At 33.1% G+C, this 12,438-nt stretch overlaps 1 protein-coding gene across 14 annotated transcripts in view; it reads left to right on the top strand.

The window, feature by feature from the left end:
* KIAA0825 (KIAA0825 ortholog) overlaps window positions 1-12,438 on the top strand; it is a 265,760-nt gene that overhangs the window by 100,028 nt on the left and 153,294 nt on the right. For all 14 annotated transcript variants that reach the window (XM_064405518.1, XM_064405527.1, XM_064405521.1 and 11 more), the window contains 3 exons: window positions 1,347-1,486; window positions 9,590-9,778; window positions 11,350-11,583. In XM_064405518.1, coding sequence (XP_064261588.1) covers window positions 1,347-1,486; window positions 9,590-9,778; window positions 11,350-11,583 — 563 coding nt within the window. The remainder of the gene's footprint in view (window positions 1-1,346; window positions 1,487-9,589; window positions 9,779-11,349; window positions 11,584-12,438) is intronic.

The raw sequence follows: 12,438 nt of genomic DNA, 5'->3' as shown, positions 1-12,438 counted from the left end.
AAATACTTGTGCAGTTATCTGGTTTTTTTAATGTATGTATTCAAGCATAGTTGGGAGGTGGCACGCTTGGCTGAGTCAGAGGTTGTAAAAGCATGCAACTTAATGGAGAGGTACTCCTCTGTTATAACTACTACATAGGCCCATTTTAGTTCTGTCCCAAAAGTTATGTGTAGATGGCATGTAAATTGTTTGAGCAGAGGCATATAAATACTTTTCTAGTCTGATGAGAAAATGTCAGATTGAATACCCCTCCCGGTGAAGAAGGTTTTCACTGATGCTGAAAGTGTTTTTTGCATACTGGCAGGTAATATTTATGCCTGCCCAGCCAATGCATATGAAGTCCTTAAAATCATGCATGTGAAATTCATGTGCATAAAAGTTTATCAGGTGTATAAAGTTTCAATGTTATCAAGTATTGTATAAACGTGTAGCCAAAAAAGTACAGTGGCTAAAGGTCACTTGAAATTTAATTTTAAAAGAACCCTCAAATTAATAAAAACTTACACATTAAAGGAAAAAAAATTATCCACAATCCAATTTTGAAAACTTGTTTTTAAAAATGTTTCAAGAAAAAAAATACTAACTACAATAGGTGATAAACATTTGGCAGAACAGATTTGTTTGTTTGTTTTTCGTTTAACTGTAATGTGAGTTCAGTGATTGGTGTTGGGTCAGTGGCTGTGTTCAGAGTGAGTCCTGGAATAGTATTTGGAAACCTCAATTTTTTGTAGAACATGGAAATCACAAACAGAAAATAAACTGCAATCTTTTTAAAGCTAATGAATTTGTACTATGTTTTCTCACTTCTCCCTGCTAGTGAAGCAGTAACTCAACCAGTCTAATGTTTCTTGTGGATTTTTCAGGACACATAAGAATTGCTCAACCTAAAGTAGAATTTTGTGACCCCTTTGAGCATTTTCACTTTCTTTTACTTAAGAGCTTTATACACTTCATCAAGGAGAGACACTTCAGATCTCTTACTCAACAATTACTGCAATAATAAACTAAAAAATTATACCCTTACATTTATTCAACTGCAGGAAAAAAATCCTCCTTTTTGCCTGGTAGAACAGAAGAAATACTGTTCCATGAAAGAGATAAACACAGTTGCTTTGTATCAGATTTAGCTGTGGCAGACTAACAAATGTCAATTTGCTTTTAACTAGTTGAAATTAAGTGCAATTCTTCCTCTGAGCTGCCTTAAAGAAGCATGAAAGCATTTTCAGAGTAATCTGGGAGGAGTTGACACTTCAGGGATTTAGTGTTACATCTGCAATTTAAGGATATTAATTTTATAGATAAATCAACTTTATTATTATTTCTGTCTTTATCTTATATTTTGAAAGGACTCCATCAACCAGAGAAATGGCAGCCCAAGGTCTGCTGAAGCTGCTCTTATCCCAGCCATACTGTAATTTGAACTTGCTTTTGGAAACATTGCTACACCATGATTGTCTCTTAGTGAAAATTTTGCTGAGAAGCTCAAGTAAGTATTGATATTGTCAATCCATATGAGATTATCAGTGAGAAACACAAATTTATTTTAACTTAAATGCTGGAGGAAGGCTGACAACCGTTTTGAGGGTTAAGTACCCATTTACTTACCAGTAGGATACTTCTTGAATGGGTAAAAAGATTAAAAAATCATCACTTTTTAAGAGAGAATTTACATAATACACTTGACCACTGTATTAATAATTTCAAAGCAAACTGCAATTTGATAAAATAGGCTGCTATCATAAATGCAAAAGAGTCAAGATGAATTTGAACTTTACAGAGTTTTGATACCACAACTACTATACACAGGTTTTTAAAAGTATGGATCAGTAGTCTAAAAGAACACTTTCAAAATTACATTTGAACAGTGGAAAGCTTCTTAGATGTTTTGTTGCTATTATTATATCTTGTCACTGTAGGCATTCTAGAATTACATATATATGCTTCTGCTTCATTCATTCATGCTGTTTTGAAAGTAGGATAAATAAAAGAATATTTCTACACATTTTTATTTGCATTCTGATGGTATTGGGTTTGAAGTAACAAACTTTATCACATCTTTCCATTAGTAGTTTGTAGATCATATTGTTGAATGCTAATGATACAATCACCTGTTTGACTTAATTTTGCAGCAATATGAGAGTCTTAGTTTCTTTATTTTTTTTGGCCAACAAATTATTCCTATTTATCAAAAAACTGGTCCACATAATATTTTATATACTTATATTTACATTTATATTTATATTTATATTTATATTTATATTTATATTTATATTTATATTTATATTTATATTTTTATTTATTTATTTCTCTATCTATCTGTACATAACATTATTTAGTTCTGTCGTTTTGAAATGGTCTAATATTTGCCAGGAGTACAACATCTTCCATTGCTGTCACGCATCTATTGAGAGCTGCAGTGCATACAGTTGCCTACTCAGGCACATGTCGTCTTTTACAAAGGCTGACAAATGTTTGATCAGGGTCATAGTCTTAACCTAGTGTTAACCAGTATTGAGTTTTACTATCTGTTTAAATTATTACAGGTAATAAGTGACAGAATGTATTAGTCCATTGACTGACCAACCTCATAAGCTTTAGGGAAATCCATGTGACTTTGAATTACAAAATGTGTTGTTTACACAGGTTTTATTCATGTAAATTCAATATTGGAATGAATAAACTTCCAGTTTAGATAAAGTCAATATATGTGATGATCCATATAATCTAAATTAATTTCAATGGGGTTAATTGTCTAATGACAAAAAATATGTATTATTTATTCCTTCTCCTATACAGCTAAGTATACCATAGTTTTTGAGCAATTTGCCCTAGTGGTTTCATTTTTTACTTTCAGTCTTTCCTTTTCCTTTTAAAAACAGGACAGAAGGCAAAAAATCTTAGGTATTGATGAATTTTCCTATATTGATTTAACACTTTGGGATGCTCAAAGTAGACATCATTCAAACACATTCAATTTCATTGTAGTCCCATTGTTCCCATGGTTGTACCACGGGGAGGTTCAGAAGGAATGTATATTCCCCACCATACTAGGGAATACTCTTGGGAATGCCAAAATTTTTTCAGTAGAAAGAGTATTTGTAGAGAAGCTATGTGTGCATGATTTATGTTGCTAAATATTATAAGAAGGATAACATATTTGTAGAAGGTATTAAAACTCCATGTATATAATTATATACTATCTGAACAGGAAAATGAAAAAAGTGCACTTTTGTCATTTTTGTGTATTATGATATATGAAATGTACATGAAAATTAAAATATAGAAATATTAAGTTATTGCATCAAAAATACTAAAGGTAATAAATCAGGTTACCCAGAATGGAACCATTTATTTGTCCTCAGTGCACATAGCTACTGCATACAGGCAGTTTTGAAAAAATGTTTGAAATATTTGATTTGCGTATTTCACCTCTGTAACAAGCTGTAAGTCTAAATAACCTTAGGTGTGACACTGCCATATAATCTTAGTTTTTTTCTATAGGTCCAACATCCAGCAACTTTTTGTTCAAGACATGTTCTTGAGTGAGTAAAGGGTCTAAGGTCTCTGCTGTGGCTTTGCAGAGACATTAGAGAGAAATAGTGAAGGTAGCTGGTACCATGTTAATTTTATGACAAAATAAACTATTTTGCAATTTACTTGGCAGATTTTTTTAAACCAGTATTGCCTTATCATTCATGGATGTGAAATACAAATGGGTTATTTTGATACGCAAAAAAATAATAGAGGAAAAAAGGAAGTGGTGTCTGTATAAAATAAGCAGCTGAATCCAACAGATGCTGACATGAAAATCTGAAGGATGTAAGTGAATTCTGAGCTTTTCTGCTAGGTTTGCTCTAAATAGGTATAATTCCAGTGGAACAGTCTGGTGACTTCTATTTCGATAATCATTATTTCCAGGAATCAGAAGTTTTTCTTTGGACAATAAAGCAAACAGCTATAGCTTTATTGAATTGCACTGGCCCAACACAGGATTGATATGTGTTAGAGGGGACCCCATCACACAGTAGACCTGGCCACTTATGAATAACAGATAAGACAGTGGTCACTAAGAAATTGTAACTGAGAAATTGTTAACAAGGCACATTCTAGACCTTCACTTGGTCTTTGGGTCTCATACACTTGTTTAGGAAGAGATAGTAGTATCAAGTTGATGATGAACAAGAGCAAATGCAATATATTGCTTCTTAATCTTCAAAATAATCTTATTCATTACCATAAAAACTTGAGACTCTAGTTGTTACAGAAATTTAATTTGTCTTTCTACACAATCTTAAAGTGAATATTGGCTTGTGGAGATAAACTGCATTCACAGCAGGTCCAGGCTGTTGGCATTTTCACCTAATGTCTTTGGCTTTTACAATACACATTTGAAAAATACTAGAAGATAGTATTGTTTAGTCTGTACATCTCAACCCAGATGATATTCTGGCCCTCACTAAAATTCTGAAATAAGAATTGGTAGTAACATTTACAAATATTCTGAAATAAGTCAAAGGCTGCACATCTGAAATTGGACCCAAACAAATGTGATCTGCTTCAAAAAGAGATCAGTTACCTTGCACATGTAAGAAGGTTGGGGGAGAATAGATATCCACCAAGAAAATAGAATTGTATGGTACCATTAGACAACTTTCCAGACACTAATAGATATGAAGAGTTTTCCAAGACTGTTCTTTTATTCCTCTTTTTCTGGAAAGAGAACTTGGAAATGTTTTACAGAACTGAAAGATTTTTTTTTTTTTCCCAGTTGCAATTTTTGCCTTCTTTGAAATAGTTCTCTAACTGTCACGATGTACAATATATCATTTTAAAGTAAATTTTAAGTTCTAATTAATTTTTATTCAAACTTAATAAATTACACTTTAGACACATAAAAGTAAATAGCACTGGTTTTTTGTGTACCCTAAAAGTACAGTGAAAATTGGTAACTTCACCAATTGACCTTATTGACTGAACTACTAGTGGCAGTAATGAGTTATAACAGGAGAAAATGTACGTGCTTTACATGAATTACCAACTCCATCCAAACTCTGGCATTGTTTAAATCTTTAACAATTTGACACTTTTATTTCAAGTTCTTGAGGGTCATTCTTTCTTCTTAAAATTTCATTATACTTTCTTGTACTTCATTGTTCTTTCTTCTAATGACTCCTTGGATTTAATAATCCTGTCATGGTCTATTACGTAAGTGAAAAAACTGGCAACTGTTCTAGTCCCATGGCTCAACCATTTTGGGAAATGTGGTCTTGCAGGTTTTGGTCACAAAACTTGGATGTTGATCTGCAACCCTGCTGTTATGAGTTGAACAGAAGTAAATCTCATAGAGTAATTTATATCTTTGTGCAGAACTAGATCTCTCCTCCTGGTATTTGTGGATAATCCAATATAAGGCTTGTGGGTGTCTCTGAAAGTTTTCTTAGCCTTTTCATGATAGCAGTCTGTGTCCTGGTAGCCTAATGGTTAGATGATTACTTTAAAAGAGGCACCTCCTCAAAAGGTCCATCTGACCACTAAGCTTATTGGATTCTGTACCTGCATAACCAGCGAAGGATGTATTGAAGTGATATACTTGTAGCTGGAAGATAAGTAAAAAAGGGACCTCAATACAGATATCCCATTCCATTTGGTGATTTTCCAGTGATAAGCTAGAGAAAACATGGAGTTTCTGAAAACCTAGATGGATTTGCTATTTGGACTGTAGTGGACCCCTGCTGTGAATATCTTACCTTTTCTTGACAGAGTGTGAAGATAATGTCTGATATATATGTGATAGACTTGGTGTCTGTGGTATGTGGTCATATGTTAGCTTTTCAAAGACTTAGTAATTTCTGATAGGAACGTCTTGCTACAGTAGTGCTCTAGACTGAATAAGTTTTAAGAAGGTAAGCTGTTTAGTATCTACCCCAATACATGGAGGAACACAAGGGAGCTAATGTAGCCTTAGGACTACATTTAGTATTGCCTTATCAAATTTTAGCTGTCAGAATGTCATACTTTCTGCATACTATCCCATACAATCAGTACTGGAGGTATTCTGACAATAATGGGTTTGTTCTATTGGCCATAGATAAGATAGATTCTACAGAAGTCGCTATGTCAGAAATTCATTAATGGAAGCTTCTTCTCAGGTAGTTGAAAGTAAATTGTTTAGGGAGAAAAAACTCCAAATGGAGTTGAATGAAATTAAAATGCTGTGGCATTGATGACATATATTTCCCTACAGAAATAGTTTGCTGATACATTAACAATTTATGGACAGATGATATAAGTGTTGTTAAAGCTTTTTTGCCATGTTGAGCTTTATAGTTGTCATAAATTTAGGATTTATTTGACTCACGGTAGCAGCTAATACAGGGCTTATTATTATTTGGAATGTGTTAAACTGAGATGGGTAGGTTTAAGATCTGGGTTTTATACAGGATAGGAGTAATATGACCCTGAGATTAGTTTAGTCGGTTAGAACATGGTGCTGTTAGCAACAAGGTTGTGGTTTGATCTCCATATGGGCCATTTACTTAAGAGCTGGACTTAATGACCTTTGTGCGTCCTTCCAACTCAGAGTATTCTGTGACTCTTCCATGAATCTATAGTGTAAAATTTCTCCTTGGAATTTAAAACTAAAATAATACACTTTCTGCCAAAATGAAGCCATGTTCAAAGTTACAATAGATTTTAGCTGTCATTGGAGAGGAGCAACTCTGAAAGAAAAGTAAAATGCTCTACCAGGTCACATACAGTAAAGGGATAGAAAAGTTAGTGACAGAAGCACCACTGAGGATGTAGTGTACCGCAGACTGCCTGCTGAAGTATTTGATTCTATAAACAAATAAAGCATATCCTTTTTGCATTCTTTATATCCTTATCATTACAGTGGTTTAAAGACATCTTTAAATTCAATAAAGAAAGCAAAAGTTTCATTCTCCTTGCAAATTAAAGACCAGTATCAGAAATAATTTGGTCCATCTTCAATTCCTCTTCCTAAATGAAACAGCATGTATGAATTTGAGTTTTGACTACCTCTTTTGGTTAAAAAGACAGCATAACTATTTGTATCTTGGCAGTAGTGTATGGATTGACTGGGGAGTGTGAGGTCTAGAGTCAGGATTTTCTGAATTCAGCAAGATTCATTTTATGGCTAGACTAGTCAGATAAGTGCTGGATGAGTGATAATGTTGGCTAATTACTGGGTGGTATTTCTACCAGTAAGAAAGAAATATGGGTAAATTGCATTTGTAAGTTTTGCCTTTCTGAAGTCATGCTTTTAAAATACGTGGTAGTATCCCAAGAGATTTAGTGCATTATTTTGTCATAGGAAGAATGATTCATTGTGAGTGGTTAGGGAATAGCTGTTATTCAATAGATACATCATTTTCTTATAGAGATATTTATTAAAAAGAATAGTATTCTAATATGTTTTGGTATCTCTAGTGCATATAAAATATCATGGTATATGGAAATAACAAACAGCTGATTTTTTTATTTTATCAGGTATCTAGATGAATATATAGTCACATTTTTGAATGCTAAGTCTTGCTAAAATAATATGGAAGCATCTCCTTTGAGCTACCTAAGAGAGCTTTAGGTTCCCTTCACAAATTAGCTTTTGCTATACAAATGCAGTCAGTGAAAAAAATAGAAGTGTATAGAGGGAAGCATCACAGGACAATCAGTACAATACCTATCATATAAATTCTCTTCTATGTAATAATTAACAAGAAGGCTGCATTGGAGTTCAAACTATCTATGCCCATTTATCAATCAGAAACTGATTTTAGCCTGAGCTTTCAGGTTGTTCTTACAACAAGGATAACATTTACTTTAGGGTAAAGCAAAAAAAAACTGATGAATAATTACATGCCTTGTTATATTTAGTCACAGAATGATTTAGTAGGGGATTTGCGCTGATCTTTGCTTAAAAGCACAAGAGTTGCATTATACAGTAGTTATAACAAGATGTATTATAGCCCTTTCTACAAAATTCTTTTATGTTCCTTTCTCTTTATCTAAATCATTTGGTAGCACTAATTGATTTGAAAAGTTATTAGTAGGTTGTGACTTAAACTTTCCATGCAGCATGGTCATAAACCAAGTTTAGGCTTAATTTCAAGTCATGTGCATCTTTAAACAAACCAGTTCCCCATCATGTACTTCAAAGGCAGTTTACATAGTACTTGAAATCTTAGCAAAAGTCCCCCTAGAATTTGGTTAAATTAATTTCAAAAATAAATACTTACAGTAATAGAAACAAAGTTCACTTCAGATTTTTCATTTCACCATTGAACTGCTTTTTCTGCTTTGATGGTTAGTTCTATGTAATATGTATCCCTGGTTGAGTGAGTAAGTAGAATCCATTTGGTTCTTCACTTAGAAGTATCTGGAATTGAAAGCAGCTCACTCAGCTCATAGGAAAAAGAAAGCTGATTAAAAACCTGTCTTATTGCAAATCTGTCTGCTGCCTTGGGGAAGAAAACCCACATATTGTTGGTTATTAAATCAGTGATCATGTTTTTCAGCTTTCTACATCCTCTGGTTCTGCTAAGATTGCATGCTACCTAGATGAAATGATTTAAAGTAATGCATGAATTAGGTTGTAGGAATTCAGAAGAGAGTAAAATGAGATTTTTTTTTTAGTTCTGAAGTAATTCAAAGATATGTTGAAAGCAATGATTTTCCATTATGGTACATTTTGAAGACTCCCCATCTTTCTCCTCCATAGGTTGCTAAAGGTAAAGACAACCAAACTGGTAGAAAGCAATGACATTTTATAGTATAATTTTATCTAAATACTTTTTATAGAAATCACTGTTTTTACAAACTAAAAATTTAAATTAAGAGTATTTAACAGGTTATGGCTCTGGTTCTCTTACGGCTGGAAGCATATTTCACAAACAGTTGGGAAGCTCAGGTCTTCAACATTAGCACAAATCAAAGTCATTGAATTGCATTAATTCCTGAAGTTTTAAACACATCCTTATGTGTTATATGTGGGAGATTGTATTTTACTGATTGTCAGAAATATTTGTAAATATTTGTAAAGAAGTTATGACTTAACCCTATGATAATCACTACTTGTCTTTAAATTCTGTATTTTAGCAGAGCTGAGATTTTGTTTTGTAGAACTGTTTTATTCTGAGTTTCAGCTAACACTGAAAAACAAAGCCAGCACACTTTGGGGAATATGGAGCTGCTACTTTTCTTAGTTTTTATATCTACATAGGATTTTATTGTTTCATATGACTATTATATAAGGAAGAGTTAAGCAGTAATAGGTTTTTGACTGTGATTCTGCAGTTTAGATCTTAATCTAATGATTAATCTTCAGTAAGTAATAGAATTCCAATTAGAATCAATTTCAACTTAATTTTGAATTAAATAAGCATATTCCATAGTTTGAAAACATGCTTAAGTCTCTTTTATTATTGGCTACACATAATTCGGGAAGACAGTAAGTGTTATTGTTTGAAATATTAGTCAGATGGAATTTGCAGTTAATTTTGAATATTATGTATTACTGAGATCTTAAATTACTTGGAAATTATTGGAACCATGTTTTTGTTTTATTTTGAAGGTAATCAAGCATTAAATTGTGAAGAACAAAGTTCTCTCTTGGAACAGGAAAATAACAAGGAACCTTCTCTGATTGAAACAATCTTCGCAGTATTGTCTTACTGCAGTTTATCACCCAAATCTCTTGGCATTGCTTTTGAGTCCTACATGGAAAAAGAGCTGCTGTGGAACTGCTTATACAATATGACAGGTTTTTATTCATTTATTAATTTATTAATAAGCATTTCAAATCTGATGTTAAATGTTGTTCATTTTCAGACATAATAAATCAGGTGAAAGTATGTTAGCTTACTTCAAAATTATGGTGTTATTGAAGGGTTTTTGGAGTTTGCAGTGAGGCCATGGTAGGAGTGGTTAAAATTTTGAAGAATGGAGAGGTTCCAGAGCAGTGTTGTAGATCAGGAGTCTGATTAAGTATTTGTCTTACAGCAGACTGGCTGCAGAATGTTTTTGTAGGTCTCTACCAGTAGAGGTTCTTCATCTCTATGCATTAAACAGCTCCAGGCCTTTGCCACGATTTAAAAGTAAGGAAACATCAAAGAAGAGTGGAAAGAGAGAAGGAAGGGCTTCTTCTCCTATTGAGGGAGAAATAATCTGATGAGTATTTAGTCTCTATTGTCAACAGGCATTTAGCCCCTTAATTTTCTGTTGAGGGGGAGAGCTGGCCTCACAATTAGAGCAACTAATTCCATCCTCAAGGAAAAACAGTATTCATCCAGAAAAGAGAGGTGACGTTAGAAGGGTGATTTTGCAAATTATTGATTAAAAGCAGAAGGGCTCAAAAGAAGAGGAAAAAAATGGGAGAGTGGAGGAGGGGAAATAGAATTATGAGCATCACAAAATAGAAAACAATGATAAAAGTGCTCAGATACTTCTCAGAGAAAAATAGGATAGCAAGAAGCAGAAATTTAACATAAGAGGAAGAAAAACAGAGAAGTGGTGCATGGAAGATCCCAGAAAGACCATGATTAGATCAGCAAAAAGTAGAGGGAAGCAAAAGTATGAGCAAAGTATCTAAAGATATAACATGTCAAAACATCTCTGAAATACTCTGTCTGACAATTGCAGCTCTATGACTATGAAGAAACTGCAGTTTGCTGTGGTATTACGAATGTGGAGAAGATTGATACTTCTTGTAATGTCAATAACTGTATTTAGGATGATGTGTTTTGAACATGCAATTTCTGATGACATGCTGTGTTTCAGTTGATAACTATTATTTGTATGTATTTTTGTTTCCAAAATACCTTTCTTTTCCTTTACTGTGTGTGGTATAGCAGTTTGCATGTCTAATAAATGCAACTTCATTAATGCTTTCAAGACAAGAAAGTAGGAAAAAAGGTGTATCTGTTTGCCTCACTGATACCTAACATGTACTTAAATGTTTCCCATATAAAAAGGAAGACATCAATCATCTTAAATAGAAGTTTTATAAATATATCAGTGGAGAAATGAGAATGAAGGAAATAAATTGATTTTTTTGTCAGCACTGTATTAAGATGGTACCAAGATACCATATGTTTTGCATTATACTCTTTCTTAATTTGTAACAGACAAATAGGTCTAATTTATTATGATATAATACCATTACATCATAATTATATATATTTTATATCATTAACATGATATAATGATAAAAATGATAATGATATTTTATATAATTATAATTATATCTTTTTTTTCCATAAGAATTCTGAAAACATTTTCTGAAACAGATTTACACAACACTTACTGAATAGTTAATAGTTCTTCCTTCTGAAGTTTCCAGTTGCGGTGAGTCGGAGCCAGAAGTTATCAGATGCTTGAAGTTGACTTTGATTAATTCAGTGAAGGGTATAGTGAAACAAATAATTTCTTTGATGCATTCATGGGAAGCAACAGAAAACTATGGAACATACCAGCACAAGCAAATAGTTCCTGAAGGTTTACTGAAAACTCTTCCAAAGGAATGGAATTACACTCCTCGGGAAATGAAGAGAAAAGAATCTGGGAAATGTAAGTGAAATTTATACATAATATGTATATATAATATATAATATTATATGTATAATACATTCTTTAAGCTTCTCATAAGAAATTTTAAGTCCTTTACTGCAAAACTGGGCAGTTAAATTTTGTGAATATTGTAGCTTTGCAATGAACAAACAATTTCCAAACCTCCTGTGGTGGTTGGGGTGTTTTCAATACTTTCCATTAAACTTTAGTTATTCTTTCCTGAGGCTTACACCCATACATGTACAAACAAGGTTTTGAAAATAATCAGCATTTTAGTATTGGTGATAATAGTAGTGGAGATGTTTCCAGCATCTGGCAGTAGTCAGATGGGATTCAAAACAAAGTGAAGAATAATGCCTATACTTTGGCCTCAATGGCTGTAAACAGCTTTCCTTTTTGTTATCAACTTTTCATTCGGGACTGTCATTCACCCCAACTTTACAACACAGCAATTTATGCTTGAACAAAACAAGCACTGAAACTGTTGTGGAATATGCTGCTGCTTGGTTGTTGAAACAGTTAGTAAAGGAAGAAAGAAATCATACAGAACAGGAGGTGTTTTGAAGGCGATTAGATGTAAAGGTGATTTCTGGTATGTATTTTCATAGCCCACAGTGCCTAAAGCATCTGTCATTTCAGGTTGTGGTTCAGAAGGCTAATTTATGGAAATGTTTCATGATAAATTTTTGCCACCAAAATACTACCTGATTATTTTCAGTACTGTAGTATATTTGGCACAGTTTTGAGTATGTAGATTGTGGCCAAGCCAGGGCATCAATCCATTTTTTTTTTTCATACACCTTCACTGCACTCTCATTTTAATCTAGAACTTTTGTACGGCTATTTGAGGCTAAT

The sequence above is a fragment of the Passer domesticus genome, chromosome Z, assembly GCF_036417665.1.
Source record: "Passer domesticus isolate bPasDom1 chromosome Z, bPasDom1.hap1, whole genome shotgun sequence".
NCBI lineage: Eukaryota > Metazoa > Chordata > Aves > Passeriformes > Passeridae > Passer > Passer domesticus.
This window is presented reverse-complemented; position numbering and strand designations above follow the sequence as displayed.